Source organism: Heptranchias perlo, chromosome 30, assembly GCF_035084215.1.
Source record: "Heptranchias perlo isolate sHepPer1 chromosome 30, sHepPer1.hap1, whole genome shotgun sequence".
Classification (NCBI taxonomy): domain Eukaryota; kingdom Metazoa; phylum Chordata; class Chondrichthyes; order Hexanchiformes; family Hexanchidae; genus Heptranchias; species Heptranchias perlo.
This window is the reverse complement of record NC_090354.1, coordinates 3,446,858-3,465,382: the sequence shown is the minus strand read 5'-3', so window position 1 is coordinate 3,465,382 and position 18,525 is coordinate 3,446,858. Positions and strand designations below refer to the sequence as shown.

General features: G+C 37.5%; 3 protein-coding genes and 1 long non-coding RNA gene across 7 annotated transcripts in view; 3 read left to right on the top strand and 1 right to left on the bottom strand.

The window, feature by feature from the left end:
* The window catches only part of hoxb3a (homeobox B3a), a 90,470-nt gene that overhangs the window by 51,349 nt on the left and 20,596 nt on the right, over positions 1–18,525 (top strand). For 2 of the 4 annotated variants that reach the window (XM_067969379.1, XM_067969376.1), the window contains exon 1: positions 4,290–4,424. The exons of the other annotated variants lie outside the window; for them this stretch is intronic. The gene's annotated coding sequence lies outside the window, so the exon portion shown is untranslated. Of the gene's footprint in view, positions 1–4,289; positions 4,425–18,525 lie in introns of those variants that run through there. 4 annotated transcript variants of the gene reach the window in all.
* hoxb5a (homeobox B5a) lies at positions 880–3,254 on the top strand. Its single transcript, XM_067969389.1, has 2 exons — positions 880–1,562; positions 2,295–3,254. The coding sequence occupies exons 1-2, from the start codon at positions 1,028–1,030 to the stop codon at positions 2,543–2,545; spliced, it is 786 nt and encodes a 261-aa protein (XP_067825490.1). The 5' UTR covers positions 880–1,027; the 3' UTR covers positions 2,546–3,254.
* Positions 6,156–16,275, bottom strand: LOC137300267 (uncharacterized). Its single transcript, XR_010958051.1, has 2 exons — positions 15,912–16,275; positions 6,156–6,748 (listed from the first exon to the last, which is right to left on the bottom strand). It is a non-coding gene; the product is annotated as an uncharacterized lncRNA (long non-coding RNA).
* LOC137300261 (homeobox protein Hox-B4-like) lies at positions 15,646–17,813 on the top strand. Its single transcript, XM_067969391.1, has 2 exons — positions 15,646–16,235; positions 16,567–17,813. The coding sequence occupies exons 1-2, from the start codon at positions 15,830–15,832 to the stop codon at positions 16,884–16,886; spliced, it is 726 nt and encodes a 241-aa protein (XP_067825492.1). The 5' UTR covers positions 15,646–15,829; the 3' UTR covers positions 16,887–17,813.

The window sequence follows — 18,525 nt, the reverse complement described above, 5'->3', positions numbered from 1 at the left end:
TCAATAAGGCATATTAACTCCGAATGGTAGAGGTGGTACAAAGTAGTTCAAACGTGTATTTTTCTTAAGTTAACTCCTTCAAAACATAGAGTAATGAAAATAAATGTGCTATGCGCACAGCCCATGGAACATAAAGGAGTGCACCCATGGTTTAAATTATAACTTTCTAAGATTTAGTCTGCCCCTTGTCTTGAAAGGGTCTGTGCAATTTTAAGAACAAAGTTTTATATATATTTATAGCATATTGTATTCGCACACATTACCACGTTTCAGAACGAACGTCAATCCCACAAACACACTGGAACTACAACATGTAGCAAATAATAAGGCTCACATCGACAGCACCAAGTGTAAGTCAATGAACGCGTATATTTAACTGACTAGTCAAGGATGGCAAGTTAATTGTTTTTAAATGTATCTGGTCAAAAAAACGAAATATATTGCCCCACTCCAAGCATAGCTATAAAACGTGATTTCCAATTCAATTGTAATATAATTGAATTGCCGTTTTATGCTTATCATTTTTGATATTTTTTAGCGCTTTAAAATAAATGCATTGTCAAAGGTTAAATAATATATGTAACAACATGTAATACAATACTGGAATTTATTGATTTTGTGGTAGGTAAATTGAAAAGGTAACTTTTTGTTGTTTTATTATTAATATAAATAATACCAATGTTAATAGATAAGCAATGACCTTAATTCATGTAATTTGGACGGAGCCCAGTAGGTGGCGCACTCTGCAAACCTGGCCACCATTTGGAGCCTTGCATTCACATGGCGTAACGATTCTCGGATCGTCATTATTTGTAACCATAGAGCATGAATTACCCCTTGAGGTCATCAGTGAGAATTTACGACTGGTCAACAAAAGCACGTGATTCCGACTCGCACCCCCCATATTTGGCCGCATACATAGAAGCGAACGAAGTACAGTCATTTCTATAATTCATTAATATATCATAAATCGTGCAGGACTGGGTTATAACGACTAACAACCACAAATCAACCCAAAAAAACCCAAATGAGCTCTTACTTTGTAAACTCATTCTCCGGTCGCTATCAAAATGGCCCGGATTATCAGTTACTTAATTATGGGACGAGCAGCTCCGAGAACGGACCATACAGGGATTCAGGCACCATGCATTCAGGCACTTACGGCTACAACTACAATGGTATGGACCTTAGCATCACCCGTTCAGCCTCATCTAACCACTTTGGAGTGGTTAATACAGAAAACTCCAGAAGCTATCCTCCAGCTACAGAAACCAGGTTCAGGCAAGCAGCGAGCTGCACCCTCTCATCTCCAGAACCCCTTCCTTGTTCCGGCAAGGACAGTCACGGAGCCAAGGGTTCCCCATCCGACCCGACTACCTCCTCTAGTTCAGCAAGTAATTTTACAGAAATGGACGAGGCCGGAGCATCCTCGGATGCCGAAGAGGGCACTCAAGCCAACAACAACAACCATCCCAGGGCACAGCAAGAACCAACACAAGCAACAACACCAGAACAGCAGCCACAAATATTTCCTTGGATGAGAAAACTGCACATTGGCCATGGTACACTTTGATTTTATGTTTCTCACTTTAAACATTGTTCTATAGTCAGGTAATCCATGGCGTCCTATTGTACAACCTGGATGACACAAAATGTGAACAATTTGTGTTTTATTGCTCTACAGAAACTTAACTAAACATATTCCGCAAATTTAATTTAACTCTGTAAACCACAATTTTATAACTTGCATGAAAAAATAATGCGCAAGTCGACCAACAAAATTCAGTAAATATTAAAATAATCGTATTTAATGCGGATAAATTGTAAATATTATATGATATCTATGATGCTAGTGTATAGAAAGCTACGACTTGTACTGCACGATCAGCATAATAACAAAGGGCATTGTGCAGCTACCCTGGACAGTCAGCGTTGCTGTGACCCATTTTCCATGGATCTGTTTGCAATTTAAGACAATTTTTTTTAAAAGGTGTGCGTGTGTGTGACTGTGTGTCTCTGGTGTGTGTGTGTGTGTGTGTGCAGATAATTAGAGGCACAGCCGTGAAGACACAGGTTACATAGTCAGACAATGAAAAGGAAAATGATAATTAATAGCAATTCAGATTGGGGACAATGTACTTTCATTTTGACATGCATGTCCGGAGAGGCCCCGGGGAAGTCGAATACTGCAACTTTCAAGCACTAAAATTCTGATTTTAAAAAATGAATTATTTTTTAAAAAGGGAAAGATAATTCAGCATGGATAAAAAAAACCTGCCTGTATTTATTAACAGATAGTATGAGTGGACCGGACGGGAAAAGAGCCAGGACTGCTTATACTCGTTTTCAGACGTTGGAGTTGGAAAAAGAGTTCCACTTCAACAGATATCTAACCCGGCGGCGGAGGATAGAGATTGCCCATGCTCTGTGTCTCTCAGAACGGCAGATCAAGATTTGGTTCCAGAACCGGCGGATGAAATGGAAAAAGGATAACAAGCTGAAAAGCATGAGCATGACGGCCGGAGCAAGCGCCTTTCAACCCTAACAAATAAAATGTAAAAATAAAAGACACCGTGCACCAGTACTGTACAGCGAGGCACCTTTTTTCCCGCGTGTTGTTAAATATTAAAGATGACTTAAACTTTTCTGTGGTACTGCTAACAATTTTTTTAAAATTTTATTCTGTTGTGTTGTCCTTTCGCTGTTAAATGCTTGTTGCTGTCTTACATATGTCTGTGTCAGTGAACTGTTGGTGCTTTCTTGAAAAAGTAGCATGGTTTTTGTGGATTGTAAATGGTATAACTTATTTATAATTGACACAAGTTGTACAATTTGATCTTCCTTCCCTCCCCCACGCTGATAAAAAGCTATTATCTTTGCTCTTGCACTATCACCTTTCAAAAATATATACACCTTCTTGTAAGTTTCTGTCCTTAATGCTGTCCGTGATTTTAAGCAACGTCCGTAAGTCGAAATTCCATGTAGAATTCTAATCATTGTTAATACATGTGGATAGATTCTAAAATCAGCGATGATTGTACACGATTATTTAGTGAGTTATAATGGTTGTAAATAATACAAAAAAAAGTTTATAATGTTGCCTATAGATAGTCTGTAATGGGCAGAGTGATGAATGGCACATTTTCTGTGGATATCAACGACAGCTATGTCTAGCTCCTACAGTACGTTGCCAACAAGCTTTTTGTATTTGTTTGTAGCTTAATTCGAAATAAAGTAAAAGTTTCTCATAACCACCCCTGATCTCTGTAGTGTAATATGTTGACTGTATATTAACTGGCATCTTATTACTCGGTATAATACGTTCTACTGTGTCTGGGGAATACCTATTGTTAGTATCTAATACATTAAATACTTTCAGACGTGTTATGTTTGAATAATGCTACGTGTTTTGTGATATCTTAACTCCATGTACTACTTGCATTTTATAAAAGGTTGGCTTTAAAGTCACATTATCAGCGCACATAATGCATTTTCATTCATTGGCATCTATTGATTGCTTCTCGTTTTATATTTTTAAAATTAAATCTATAAAATATTATTTGAATGTGACTTTACCTGACTTGTTTAGTTAACCTTTCATCTTAAATCCTATAGGTTATCTAACAGTTACCTTTTTTTTTGCGTGCGGCACTGTGTGCTGCTCTCTACACTTTAAAGGCGGCATTTGTGTGATTTGACTTCTTGCATTTTGGAATTTATGGATCTTGCTGAATCCCTTAACATCTGTTTGAACAATTCAATAGGACGGGTTTCTATTAGCTGTTATTGTGTATATTCGATAGAAGGGTCCTCGGTCTAGATTTCTATGCCATGCCCCCAGAGAGTTGTACAGTAATAAGATGTACTGTTTAAAAGTTTGTCTATACAACAAACTCTACGCGCTCCTTTTGTAAACCCAGCTTCATTTTTGTGCAACAGGTAAACCTTAGTTTAGTTTAAACTCAACTTACCAAAAGAACGTCCAAGTGCTTATCGGTAGTTGATAAGTCACACAGCAAATGTTAGGTCTATCCTGCAATGTGCATGCTCCCCTTGTGAATATAACAAACTACATATACAAGAAGTCGGTATGACATTGGGATGTCAAATGAATTGGGTATTTATCTCAAAGTTAGATCGTAAAAATCGCCCATACCGCAGGCAGATACCCCTACTGGCTCTCAAAAGTCACGTGGGGTCGTTAAAGTTAGTTTTATGGTTCTGGGGAGTTGACAAGGTACAATATATTTCACATTCTGTATAATGTTAGTGACGCTGAACTTTATCTGGCTGGGTTTGCAGTCTGTAAGCGTATACCGTGACTAGTCTTCTACAGGAATCGAGCAGGTCTCCTTTACTAGACCTATAGGGTCCCAAATCCTTACTGACTACAGTTAAAATCTTATGGAACTGTACAGCTCAAAGTAAGTTACGCTGAACTATTAACTACGGCGCGTACTGCTTCTGCCAGCAAGGCCCAGAGAAGTTATAAAAATGAAAAAAAAATCTTTAAAAATGTTTAATTGGCAGTACTGCTGAGATTGTAGCTTTTATAAATATCTGTTTCTTCAGTTTAGCCAGTACAATGGGCCCAAACTGTAAAGAAACGTAAGATATGGTGGACAGGATTAATAGGCCTCGTTCCTAGCGACCGATTATTGTCCTTAAGTAGATTTAAATGTTCCTAATGTTTTATTAGGTAACATTGAATTGCAATAGAGTATATATATATATCGGCTCTCGTTTGTTTGAAAGTATCTCTGGTGCTGTACTTTCTGATAACCTCTCGCCTTACGTTCTGCAAACTCATTGTGTGGTTTAGAATTCGTTTGTTGCGTGAATTTTTCCATGACAATAATTTACTTTGTTTTTAGCTTTTGATTTGTTAATCTGTGGTTGAGAGCAAAGAATAAAACGCAGTGTCCTTTAAATATGAATTTGAACTGTTTAACTGTGGGAAGGAGGAAGGGGTGGGGGAGCTGAAATATGTTCCCAGTTCTAGTTGTTAATCCAATGCAAAGTTTACTCTAGTTAATAATCCGGATACGAACGTGACTCACCCTCGACGGAGTCCTTTCGTTTCTGCCTTAACTTCATTTTATTTTCAAAATATTAACAAAGTTCTTTTTCCCTGGAATAATCATTGTGGTGGAACACGGGCAGTTCAACACTGTCTCGTGTGGATTCATGTAATCTAATGTAGTTGTTTACATATATTGTTTAAAAAGGAAATCGGCCTTTTGAGGGAGGTCGTGTGCAGTCAAGGACATCTTTTTTATTATTTTTAAAACACTTCCTTGGTTTATTAGCGTTCGAAATTTTAACTCTCCCACTAGCTAAAAACAGAAGGAATAATAATTATATATCTTGTTAAACTAAGAAGATTCAAATTTATCGCTAATGTTTTAATGTTTAAAGGAAGGCACATCCAAAAATATTTTTATAACTATCTCGCAATCTTTGTCTAAGATTAGTGAAAAAATGAGGACTATATTACAGTGGAATCGAATTTCAAAAAGGCCCTTAATATTATTTTGTAGCTAAATTCTATCTCTCCCTTCCCCCTACCTCACCTTCGGTGTTTTTGACGCTCGATCAGTAGGTTTGGGTTAGGCTGAATTTTCGGACCTTGGCCTAAGTGAACATTTTGTGAACTCATAATGTATTCAAGATGAACAAGGGGACAGCAGAAAGGTTAACCTGTATCATAAAGCCTAAGATATTTGTCTAAAATAGGATGGGGGTGTATTTTTCACACATCTCCAATTGTAAAAGAAGCATAGGATGGACTATCAAAATATTTTCAAAATATTAAGTGCACCATTCTTTCTTTATTAGTTCAGGATAAAGATGCGAAACTCAATCATTACTTTTAAATTACAGCCTTTAACTCTTATTCACTGCTGTCAGCTTTGAATTATAGACTTTTAGCCTCTATAAATGTCATCGTTTTGAAATGTGACTCTTAAGTACGACTAATTGAAAGTTGCACAGACTTTTATACGAAAATTTTTCCTATGGGGTTTCGAGTTTAAGTGAGAGACAGGGGAATAGGTGCTATATCAATTTATTAGGCTAAAGAGATTCTTAACACAAACGGATGTCCTTTGATCCCACAGTAAAGAATTACCCCAAACAAATACAGACTAACGTGATATAATATAATTCGCATTTTATTTATATACTGCGCAAACTGTACGTTACAGCTTGGATACTGTACCATGTGCTTTTATCAAAGTAAAATTGGAAGCATATCATCCTTACTATACTAGACTTCCTGTCACGCTAGTCTGCATATTTTGAGGTACAGTGTAAAGATTACGTGTGCAGTCACAAACCAGTCTAAGGAGAAATGCAGATAAATAAGAAGAAAATTATATTTTGACATTTCTCATCAGTAAATGTCAAGTTTCTCACCCTGTGATAATCAGTGTTGTGGCATAGTCCTCGAATCCGCCTGTCAAGTTTTTAATTCTCGCCGTTTCCGGTGAAGTTTGAGGGGGGTGGGGGGGGGAGGCGGGGCGGGAGCTTTTTAAGTCAATGTTAGGAGTCAAAAGTTTTTTTTTCTCTCAGAATTTCGAAATGTTTCTGTCATCTTTTTATTGCTTTTCCGCGCTGATAGCTGAGGAAATCCAGAGGGTAAACAGGAAAACACATCCCTGACGGAGGAAGTACATTGTGGTATTGCGTTCCATTTCTCATTTTATTCATAGTGCCCGGTATAACTGAATGGTTGTCCTTTAATGTCCTGCAGTAAAATGGGAAAAAGCAACAATTAATGCAATTCGTTTTATGACTTCTAAATGCATATTTTACATGTAGATTTAGAGTATTACGGCGAAAGTGGTACAAGTTTTCGAGTTTGTTGGTAAACAAGTTTTTTGTAACCTTTATTTTTTTCCTCAGAAGCAAAATAATCTGTCAATTTCAGATCCGCTTCATACGCGATCAACCAACTACTATTCTTTTCAGCCTTGATGGTGTCCTACACTTGGCCTTTCATTTAGGTTTTTCAATCTGATTTGAAGGCATGGTGCTCAGGAAATACATTAGTGTAATAGTTTATGATTAGTGTGAGAAAGAAACTGATAGAGCATAAATAATTACAAAAAAGGCAAGAATACACGTGCTCTTTATAGATATTGGTACATAAGTAAAATATACCAATCTTAACCAAGAAAAACATAGTTGAGTGGACAAAAGGGAACATCAAATAGCACCAATTATTGGTTGGCATTTTTCCTATTGTGGAAAAAATACTGATTTAGGTTCCAGTTGGAGCTAACTCTGTTAGAACGGAAAAGCGTTGCAAATATTTCATAATTAATTCTAAAACACAAATAACCATTCAACCCATTCCCAATCTATTTAAGGTTATCGGGCCTCCCTTCCTCTCTGTAAATCGACGCAGACACAAGCGTTTATAGTACAAATCAATAGTGAACTGTAACATTAATAATTTGGTTTCGGCGAAAGTGGTGTCGTTTCTCCCCCCTTCTAACACAGATGTATTTGTTCCTGATATTATCACAAGCGAATTATCTGTTCCATAGAAACGTACAGGATCGATAACCGTCCCTATCAGGTTAACTGCACAGTCTAAAGGTGATGCATTTTCTTTGTTTAGCTTTTTAAGTGGTTTGCATCTGGTGTGTTTATAGGCAGTGGACGGATTTGGGGACTGGGTTAAGGTTGTAATTTAGGGGGAAAGCGAACAAAAGGCAGTCACATAAACGCGCGACGGAGCCATAAAGGTGTCAGATGATTATAACGCCGTATTAAACATCTAGTTGCAGGCACACAGATAAAAGCATTCAGATCCCTTACGCTATCATTAACTCTTCCCCGCGGTTTCAACCGTCAGTAACTGGGATCACTTTAGGCCACAAACCGGCACCCTGTTCCAGAACGTGCGACCTAAGCGAGACCAGCATACATATCATGGTCTAATTAAATGCAACACGGGCGTAAGGTGAGATCTTAAATTACAGAGCACCATTATTTTCGATTGATCTCCTTCACTTAATAAATTGAAAAATGAAACAAAAAACTAAAAGCCGCAATATAATTGGTATCAAGCTACATAATAATTCTTCTACTCTAGAAAATGCTCTAGTGTTTTTTATGGTACACAGGCCGTGCGGATTTGTTAATCCCCATTGATTAAAACAAAAAGGATAGGTTGATGTCTGACATTTGCAGTGCTATTCAGCGAGACACTTCACAACAGAACATCTTATTCGTTTAGTTTGAAAAAGTATTACAAATACCCAGAACTGTTTAATATACTATTCGTTCTCCGCCATTTACGGTGCAATACTATAACTTAATTGAATTCAATTGAATTTAGTTTAATTTAATTTTGGATTACATTTAAACTTCCGAAATTATTACACTATCTGATGACAAAGATAATATAAAATCATTGTTAATGCTTCGTCTCTTGAGGGATTGTTCTGATAACCTGCTTCTTTATATTAAATATACTCAGGTTTTATTAAACAAGTCACGATTGCTGCCAGTCTACGCGGAACGCACAGTACAGACAAACTGACAATGGTTTCGAAAAACTTTTGCTACTAATAATTTGTGATATTTTCCCACTATAAAAATCAGACTTAAAGGCAGAATTGGAAATAAATATGAACAGAATCTGGGGAACTATTTTACACATGTAACGTGTCAGATCCGCCACCAGAGCCCGCTTCAGACCAAGTTCATAGTCATTATGCGTCTCCTTTCTGCCACGGCGCTTACCAGCCTTTCCATTGCAGTTAATCTGGCAGAACAGAGTCGCAGGAGTCTGTTTGATATCTCCCCAAAATTTTCTACTTATGCACTATCAGCAGTTTCTAAGTGCTGTAGTCATTTATCTCTTCAAAACTCACCCTTTCAGTTTGTATTTTTTTCCTGACGAATAATGAAAGAAATTCATTCAAACTGTGCCGGTAAGAAAAAAAAATACTTTCTTGAAGAGTTCAAAACCAACTTTCAAGAAATTCCAGGATCTAAACAAAATCTTTCGATTTCTAAAATATATGTATTAAGTGAAGCAGCGCTGAGTTTTAAAAAACCGAGCCTCGTGGGGGAAAACAAAAACTGTACAGCAATACTGTCTGAGGATTGTGATGTTGAAACTGTTCATGGGGGCTTGTTAGTACAGCATTATAGCTAAGGGGTCAAAAAGTGGAGGGTCAAAAGTTTACGTCGTGCGTGACTTGGTGTTGTCTGCTTAGATAGACCCAGTTCGATGTCAATGGTAAAAGGGATGATCTTGGCACAGATGAGAAAATGATACCGAGGTAAGACGTGGAAGTGGAGGTAGAGCTTAGCGATGAAGAACAATCCTCAGAGTATGTAAAATAAGGCGAGAGACAGAGACAGAGAGAGGTGGTGGGGGGCGGGTGCGGCTAACTATCCTGACCGCGATCTGTGCAAAAACAGGGAGGATTAATTGATCTCTTTTATAGGACACACTGCACAATAAATAGAAATCACCAGATCCACGACGGAAAGGGTTGTGGTATAGGTTATAAGAGTCTCTGAAAACACAAATGGACGAGACAAATAATTCCCGCCAGATGTAATCAGCTTTCCTTTTAAAATCATTTGAGAGTCAAGGTGTATGGAAATAGAAACGCTTTGTTTAATATTGATGACATGACGGTAAGGATGAACAGTAAATGCCTGTTGTTATATCAGGACAAGAGGACATAAGATGAATCGAGTCAAATATAAATTACACAACTTAGTGTGAAAATTACACTTAAAATAAGAACTCATATGTACATTCTCGATGCTTTCGTGCATAAATAGTGTTTACATATATATGTACAAATGGGGAAATATAGAACCAGGGAGTCAAATAAAAGTAGACCCAGAGTTTTTGCAATTGATTGACGATTTCTGGGTTTTAAAGTACCACATAAAGCAAAGTAAGTCACTAAAGGGAGGAATACTAGACCCTAGAATTATACTGCATATTCGCAAACAGGAAAAGGTTAACCTCTTTCATTTCTCCATGTATTTGCTTCAGTTTTTTTTTTCATGTTGCCCCCTTATAGATCCCCAGGATTAAGGGTTTTCTTTTAGTGTCTATCCATGAAGATTCAGGGAATTTTGATCAAATTTTACAATAGGAAAAAATATAAGATTGATCTAGCTTCTCCCCATAGGTCTCAAATCAAATGTAAAATGAGCTCGGTGTCAATCGCCTTTAATTATCATTAATACGCGTGTTGCTGGTCCGTATCTCACACCAACGCACCAATTTTTTTTAAAAGTTGCACGAAAAATCTACAAGCCATAGGCCCTACTCCGATCATTTAGACAAAGTAAACTATTTAAATCTGTCTGCAAGGCACTGTGTTTGGGGTCATTCGGCGCATCGAACACGTTTTAAATCTGTTTACACTTTAGTTATTCTGCAATAAATCTTTTCAAAGTAAATATACAGACCCTTAAATTTTGAATGTTTGAATGAGCAATTTGTGTGGCAAACGTCTAAACGTATTTCTAAACACACATTTTTAGACAGAGAGGGGGGAAATCGGGGCAGCTTATTCTCTTTCTATTTTGTATGGCGTCCACATTGAAACAAATGCATTTTGTAACAATATAAGCGTGAAATTAATATGTATACTGCATACTTTTAAGAAGTTTTTCCAAAGGCAACAAAGTATGCACAGTTATCCTTTTCAATTACCATGGATAACATTAATACTAATCGATTTTAAGCGAATTTAGCAATGATTAGATTATGCATATGTCTTGCAGAACCTATTTGTGCATTACATAAAGAAAGAACTTGCATTTATATGGCGCCTTTCACGGCCTCGGGACGTCCCAAAACGCATTTACAGCTAATGAAGTACTTTTGAAGTGTAGTTGCTGCTGTAATATATGGATTATAAGTTTCGTTTTCCCCCTCCGATATAAAAGGAATACAATAATACTTTCTGCATAAGAAATATTTTGTCTCGGTTTACATTCTGTGGCAAAGCATTGTTTGTAGGAGTGTTATCTAGATTCTGGATTGGTGCAAAAATCATATTCACTGAAATCACATTTACCTTCTTTTTTTCATGAAATTGACTTTTCATAAATGTTATGTATTTTATATCAACGTCCCTTCTGATACCTGTTTACTTTAAAGTTTTGAATTCACTATATTAAGCCAATATAGCTTTTGTAACTTACAGGCTTTTCTTTGTGGGGGATGGTAAGTAATCGTGAACAAAAACAATGAACAGCAGCATAAGGATGTTTATATCATTTAACGTCAAATAATAATATGTTAATATGTGCAATGTCCAACAAAACATATGAATTAAACAATAAATTGCACCGAGAACATTGGGCTGACAAAAATGGATTCTATAGGTGTAGATAAACACGCCACTCTTAACTGAAACATTCTCTCAAAACAACATTCACCATACCCTGCGCATGGAATTGGAATTTGTACTTTGTATATTAAATAACATGGTGGAATTTTAAAATATTTGAACCTTTCCTTATTTCATCTCCATGTTTAACTCTATGTGGACACGGTTTTACTCATTTGTTAATAGATGGAAATTGCATCAGGAGAAAATGGAGGGGAAAATGAAATATAATTTGAGCATGTTTGACTATAAGTTCATGAAGAAATTTGCTGACATTTGCCTGGAGGGGGTTGTGTCGAGTGAGGGGCATAGTCGTTAGTTTTAATTAGAAAATCCTCTGACGTGTTAAAACAATCGTTTCCACGAAATTAAATGAATTCGCTGTTACACACACATACACATATATATAAAATGTGAAAAGTGCTGGGACTTTTTATTCGCCTGATGCCTTATCCCTTGATGTTATTCTTTGACTAATTCAATGTAGCAATATATGAAATATGTAACTGCAAAAAAGAACGTTTTATATTAATGTAAACTAAGCATGCACAAGAAAACAGATCTATTAATTACTTTTGTTATTCAAATTGGAATCTGGGTGCGCAGCAGCCTATAGAAGACCAGAATTGTGACTTCTATAATAAATATTTGATGCTAATGGAATCACAGAACATGCTATGCTTGAGAGAATTTCCAGCGCCTTAATGCTGTTTTGGGTAAACTCCTGCCTTGCTATTTTTCTCAAACGTAATGACCTGAGCAAAATTCAATATGACTGAGAGACCTATCCATACTATAGAACTTGTAGAGGGGGAGAGTCCAAGAGCGGGGTGAAACTCAGGTCAAAGCGTCTAACAAATATTAAAATGTACTGGGACGCAGGGCACGCCTTGGTGTTTAACAAAGACTGTCAGTGTATGAGATTAATACGAAAACTGAGGGGAGAAAACAAAATGTTCACCAGGCCGCTGCTCGGCCACTTCTTAAAAAGCTGCTAGGCATTTCGAATGGGAAAAAAATAGAGGGCTGCTGGAAAGCGTTACTCTAACTAGATGTTATCAGTGCAAGAACAGACAAAGGAGAACGAATATGTTTATGTTGAAGTTGGTATTTTCGACCTCTCTGTTCGATTTTTTTTTGCAAAGCCCAAACCGACGCGTCCTGTAATGTACATTTTGAGAATGTAGAGGAAGAAACACAAAGGGTTTTTTTGTTTGTGTGAGGGTATGTATGTGATTTAACGCAATCGGAAAACTATGCTAGGACGTAGGAATACTTGGTGACATGTTTAGCCTTGAACTAACCCCAACGTATATATCTAGGGAGGGGTGGGGGTGGTGGGGGTGCGATGTGGAGAGAGGTGTGTGTAAGACTGTATTTAAGACAGAATATCACAATTTAACTGTGCAAAATAAATGATCAGAATACGTGGTTTAAACACTAGTAATTCTATATTAATTGCAATCATTTAATTGTAAAGATACGAACAATGTTGATTTTATGTCAATGCTGCTAATTTTTAATGGTTAGTATGTTGACAGTGTTTGTATGTTTACTTGTTTAAGTTACTATCTTTGGCAGTAGTGAGTCCTTTACTACAGTTAGGTTGTGGCCTGCGTTTCACTTCCCCTATGGCACGCTACGAACAGGAGGGGGAACAGGCCTCCCCCATCCCGCTGCTGTTTGCATCCTCTGTTAGGATAGCAATCTAAAGCGAATTTCCTTTGAAATGCAGAGCAGATAGGGGACAGTAAATATATTCATCTTCCAAACTTCCGAAATGTCGACATTTTTATTACAGCGAGTCAAACAAAGCACCGGGTTTATCTTTTATGAAAAGACACTTTTGGAAAGGCTCTACGTTTCCTTTTTAACTGCAGTGATAGTGAAAACCTGTTTAAAGACACAACTGTAAGGGCCAATGATATTAGATAAATGTAACATTATATAAAATTCTGCTTCTGTTTTTTTTTGGATAATTAAAGATCGTGATCAAAATCATTGTGAAGTTAGACCTTTAAGAGAGAAGTTTTTTTTAAAGTCATAAACTCTTTTGACATGCGGGGGGTATAGTCTCTGCATCATTTTCACGTTTTATTACTATCGCCCGGAAATCAGGTTCTTTGATACAGTTTACATAAACAACATTGTCCTTATTCACAAACGTGTTTGTGTTTAAGACATTTGGTATTTCTGTTTCTCCTTCGCAAATGGATTTAGATTGGCAAAGTTTTTAAGATATAATTTTATGGACAATTTATGGCAGCCATTCTATTTAAGAAAAAAAATCTCACAATGTGTTCCCCTGAAGAAAAGTACTGAGGTCATTTTAGTTGGTCGTTTAGTTCCCACTACTTGGGCGATGTGCTACACAAATATAAATCAGCCCAAGTAGGCCACAGTTACGTTCTTTCTTTTACAAGAATTTATCACGGGGGAGGAGGATATATGGTTTCCCCAATGTCTACTGTAAGATTTATATAGCCACTGCGTGGAAGCTCATCCACTGCTCCTGAATAAATTAAATATAAAGAAAATTTCTTTGTCCCTGTTGCAGCTGTGAGCAAACTTTTGGAGAAGTATCACATGTGACTTGGCCTCTTTTCTAACGGTTATATATAAAGTGTTTACTGGTGAGATGGTTCCAAGTTTGGCCTGGAAGTGAATTTTTTGGATTCTTGCAGAATACTTGGTTCCGAATTAACTGACATTGCTTTCTATGCATTTGCAAAACTGTACGACTCACATTTCGATGTATAAAAAGATACATAAATTGCATTACAAATCACTGAAAGAAATCGAAGAACCGGATCCTCACTCAAGTTGTGTATATACATATATAATACAAATATATACACTTGGTTCAATGGTGTGTGTGCATTTACATGGATGCTCTTGAACGTCTCTGGGCTACATAAATTCGGAAAAAATATATGTCTGTCCTCTATATATACCCTGTAGATCCGAATTTGTGTTGACAAAGTTGTGGTCACAAATTCGTATCTAGGGGAGTATGTAGTCGACACAAACGCTACAACATTCAACCCGAAGACAGAAGAATATGCTTACGTCTAGAATCTTCTTTCTTTCTACAAATCGATAATATATTTAAATAAATAAAACCGAAACATAGTGTTCATCTACCTGGTTCTGCGGGTGAGATTGGTGCTTGTAATAGCGTGCTGTCCTTTTTCCTTTTTTGTCTTGTTGCAAAAACTCTCAGCACTCTCTCGTGCTATATTTGTTACGTCATTTAAATATGGAATGTAACTGTTACCTTTTTCGATAATCCCGCGCATTCCTCCGTTTAGAAATGGTCAGATTTAAAGGGTTTGTTATGACTTAGAAATTAATCATTTCGAAGCCCCCACGCATGTCGTTTGCTGTGCATTGTATTACAGTCTACAATAGATTAAAAGTACATGAACATCTTCAATTATTTAATTCCAGTTATTTGTGTCTTTTTCCTCAGTTTTATATGTATCATTTTAAATAAAACTTAACAGTTATCAGTCTCATATTCTTAACTAATCTCTGAAATTCACAAACAGGGCGATTTCAAAAATAAAGGGATGTTTCAGCTCAATTGAAATATGTTGACCATTTTTAATTTTAGCCAACGAAAGCGATTCAATGTAGCAACGAGACAAAATGTGTTAACATTCCTTCCACAGTTTGCCATGATGTTTTTAATCGAACATGGGCAACTTCGTTTAGACATCCGTGTGGTTGTCACCTGTGAAATGATTCTATCTTATAATTGTGCGTGGTTTGTTGGTGCGGGGATGATTCGAGCGGAATCGTTTCAACAAGGGATATTCTGGGTGAAAATCGTCCGTCTAATGCACCTCTAAATGTAATTTGTTGACTTAGGTGACCTGAATTAGTTGATGAATTTTCTATTGATCCAAAGCAGCCCGATTTATCTTTGCCAGCCAAAACGCCTTCCCCCTCCCCAAGCTCTGCGAAGGCGTTAGCATCGCGATTACAAAAAGATTTACAAGCCACGTATAGATTCTAACATATCAGATCCTATTTCATGCTTTTAAAAAAACTGACTCAATTAAAAAAAATTTGATTCATATCGACTAGCAACAAACTCATTGATGCACATAACATAGAAACGTCTGGTCGACCTCAAGTCTGTTTAACGGACTTGAAGCAAAGAAAACCTATTTGCAAAGTTGCTAAGTTTCAGGGGGAAAAAAACATACATTCAAAGCTGTAATCAAAAACTGTTTAGAGGAGATGCTTGGGAGCATTCAGCGTCCAATTCTATTTCCTTATCCGGGAATCGAACGGAACCTGCCATTGGCTGCCTGTGTCACATGAACGCCTAACTTTGTTCACTTGACAGTAAAGTAGGAGGGTTTAGGGAACAGGAAAAAACGGCTGGGTTAGAAAAAATTTTGAGTTATTTTGCATTTCAGATATTAAAGGTCATGAGTTCGTTTTTGATTAACTCTAACTATGTGGACCCTAAATTTCCACCGTGTGAAGAGTATTCACAGAACAATTACCTACCAAGCCATTCTCCGGAATACTATACCCGGGCACGGGAGTCCGGGTTCCAGCATGAGGCGATGTACCCGCGGTCAGCGTACGGCGAGCAGCCTTACTCCTCTTGCAGCAACCTCCAGGGCTCGGGCGAGCAAGTCGTGGCGCCTAGGGGTCACGTACAATCGCAGACCGGCCTGCAGAACCACTTAGCCAAGCATGGCCACCAGTATGTCTCGGTGACTCCAAGCCCACCGCCCTCTTGCAGCCAGAACTTCAGCAACCAAAACACTCCTTGTTCCAAAGAGCCTGTGGTTTATCCGTGGATGAAGAAATTACATATAAACTCCGGTGAGTCGTTTGCCTGGGCTTTTTACCACCTGAAAGCCCGGGATCTATTGCACCCATTGTAAATAGCCATTCTTTAGATTTACGATCGCCTATCTGGAGGTCAGTAATCACATCCTCCATAAATTTTTATTGCAGTACAATTACACTTCTGGCCATGTGCCTTTGATGTGTTGTGTCCTAGCCGCTCAGATCTCTTTGAACAGCAGTTAATGATAGAAGTGAAGTTTTACATTTTTCTTACTCTAATGCTTACTTTAAGTGCACTAGTTCTATTCCTTGTGAGATTCCTGGTGTTCAGTCAGTTATTTCTGTGTTGTTGCTTTTTGTTCAGTGAACCCTAATTACAAAGGAGGGGAACCCAAACGCTCCCGCACTGCTTACACGAGGCAGCAAGTTCTAGAGCTGGAGAAGGAGTTCCATTTTAATCGGTACCTAACCCGGAGGCGCAGGGTGGAAATAGCCCATTCTCTTTGCCTGTCAGAACGACAGATTAAAATATGGTTCCAGAACAGGCGAATGAAATGGAAAAAGGACCACAAGTTGCCAAATACCAAAATCAGGTCTACCACAGGCTCCTCGTCCTCTGCAAGTCATCAATCGCAAGGAATCTCTCAGAACCAGGAGCCAAATGGACCAGCAGCCACATTATAGCTGCCCTTGTGGGAGAGAAATTGGTAGTCGCGCGCAGAAGCATAGGATTTTAACTGAAAGACTGTTTATTTATAATGGCAAAGTCTAAACTGTAAATACTCTTTTGCCCACTCCTCCCCCCCCCCCATAAGTAATATTGTAGATTGCAGTTTTCAGAAGAGATTGGCAAAGATGAATCCTCGTTTCATCTTTAATCACGCCAAAGTCTCCCCATTTGTCATGTTTACTTGGTGGTACAAAGGATGAACTCTATGCCTACGATTACCTCGACAGCAAACGAACACTTTAATAAATGAGGCTCCGTTTCGCCAACCTGGGATGACAAACTGTCTTTTATTCACGAAAAAAAACAAACCCACAACAAGAATGTTGAAACAATTCGGCAGGATGGCCCTTGTGGTTTTAAGCTTGGAGTCATTTTCCAATTGGGTTTACAAAAAGAAACATTTTGGGTATTTTCTTTGGAATATTACATTGACATGTACTCCATTTCCTCAGCTGTTTTGATCCCAAATATATTTCTTTCGGTGCCAATAAAAATGTATGTAGTTGGACTTTAAAAACAAACGTGTAAAAATCATATGTAGGAATAAATTATGTCAGCAAAGTTATTTAAAGTGGTTATTAAAATGTTGCATGTGACTTGTACAGCCACGATACAATACTTGCCTCTGGCCTCAGTATTAACAGAATGTACTTTTCCAGGAGAAAAAAAAGTGGAAGGTTAGGTAGATAAACTGTTTTAGTTTCCTCATCACTCTTTATGACATTCCAAACTATGAAATTTAGCAGCTACTTCGTTCGGGCCCACAAGAGTTTGTATTTTCGTTAGCAGTCTATGTCCTTGCATTGTTCTGTATGTATTGACTCTCATCCAGACCAAAATACGTGTAAATAGTAATAACCGAAATAAATTTTTTCAAGGTCTATCTTTTCCTTTGTTTATTTATACCTGGTCTACTGGACACATTCTTGAAGCAATATGATCTGGTGACATGACTGCAGATTTCTCCAAGCTCCTCTATCTGTGTGAGTTGGGCAGGGTAATAACAAAGGACATTGGCTTAGCGGGGAAAAAAAGCCAAAAGGGGATACACCTCAGAACAAATACGCTTATTCTGACACTGTTAGAGGCTTTTGCAGCTGCTTGTGGATATAGATGTATTGCATAGTAATACAATGGAGTAATAACTTTGAAAAATGCTTTAATGTGAAGATTTGATAGTCCAGTATGGTTATCTATTATTCTTTGATTGTTTGATTTCGTTGCCATGTCTTTTTCTTTTGCAACCTTTAATATTGTAAAGTTAAGTTCATTTCTTTTATTTATACAGTACCTCTTAGCATTTTTCCTTTGTGCATGTGTGTTTGTGTATTAGAAAGGGATTGGACAGTGTAATGGTTCAAGCTTTGACAAGCAAATAGATAATCAAGAAGACAAATGACCTCTTTTGTCAGATGAAGCTCCGTATTAATTTTAATTTTCTTTCGCATAACACATTGCATATGCAATCTGGGATCGGAAAATGCAGCATACACCAAAAGAAAATCTACCTGGAGTGTATATCAATGCAAAACACAATATTCTACATTAGAGTGAAACATTAGCTGCTTCCAGACTTTAGTTCACTGGATACAC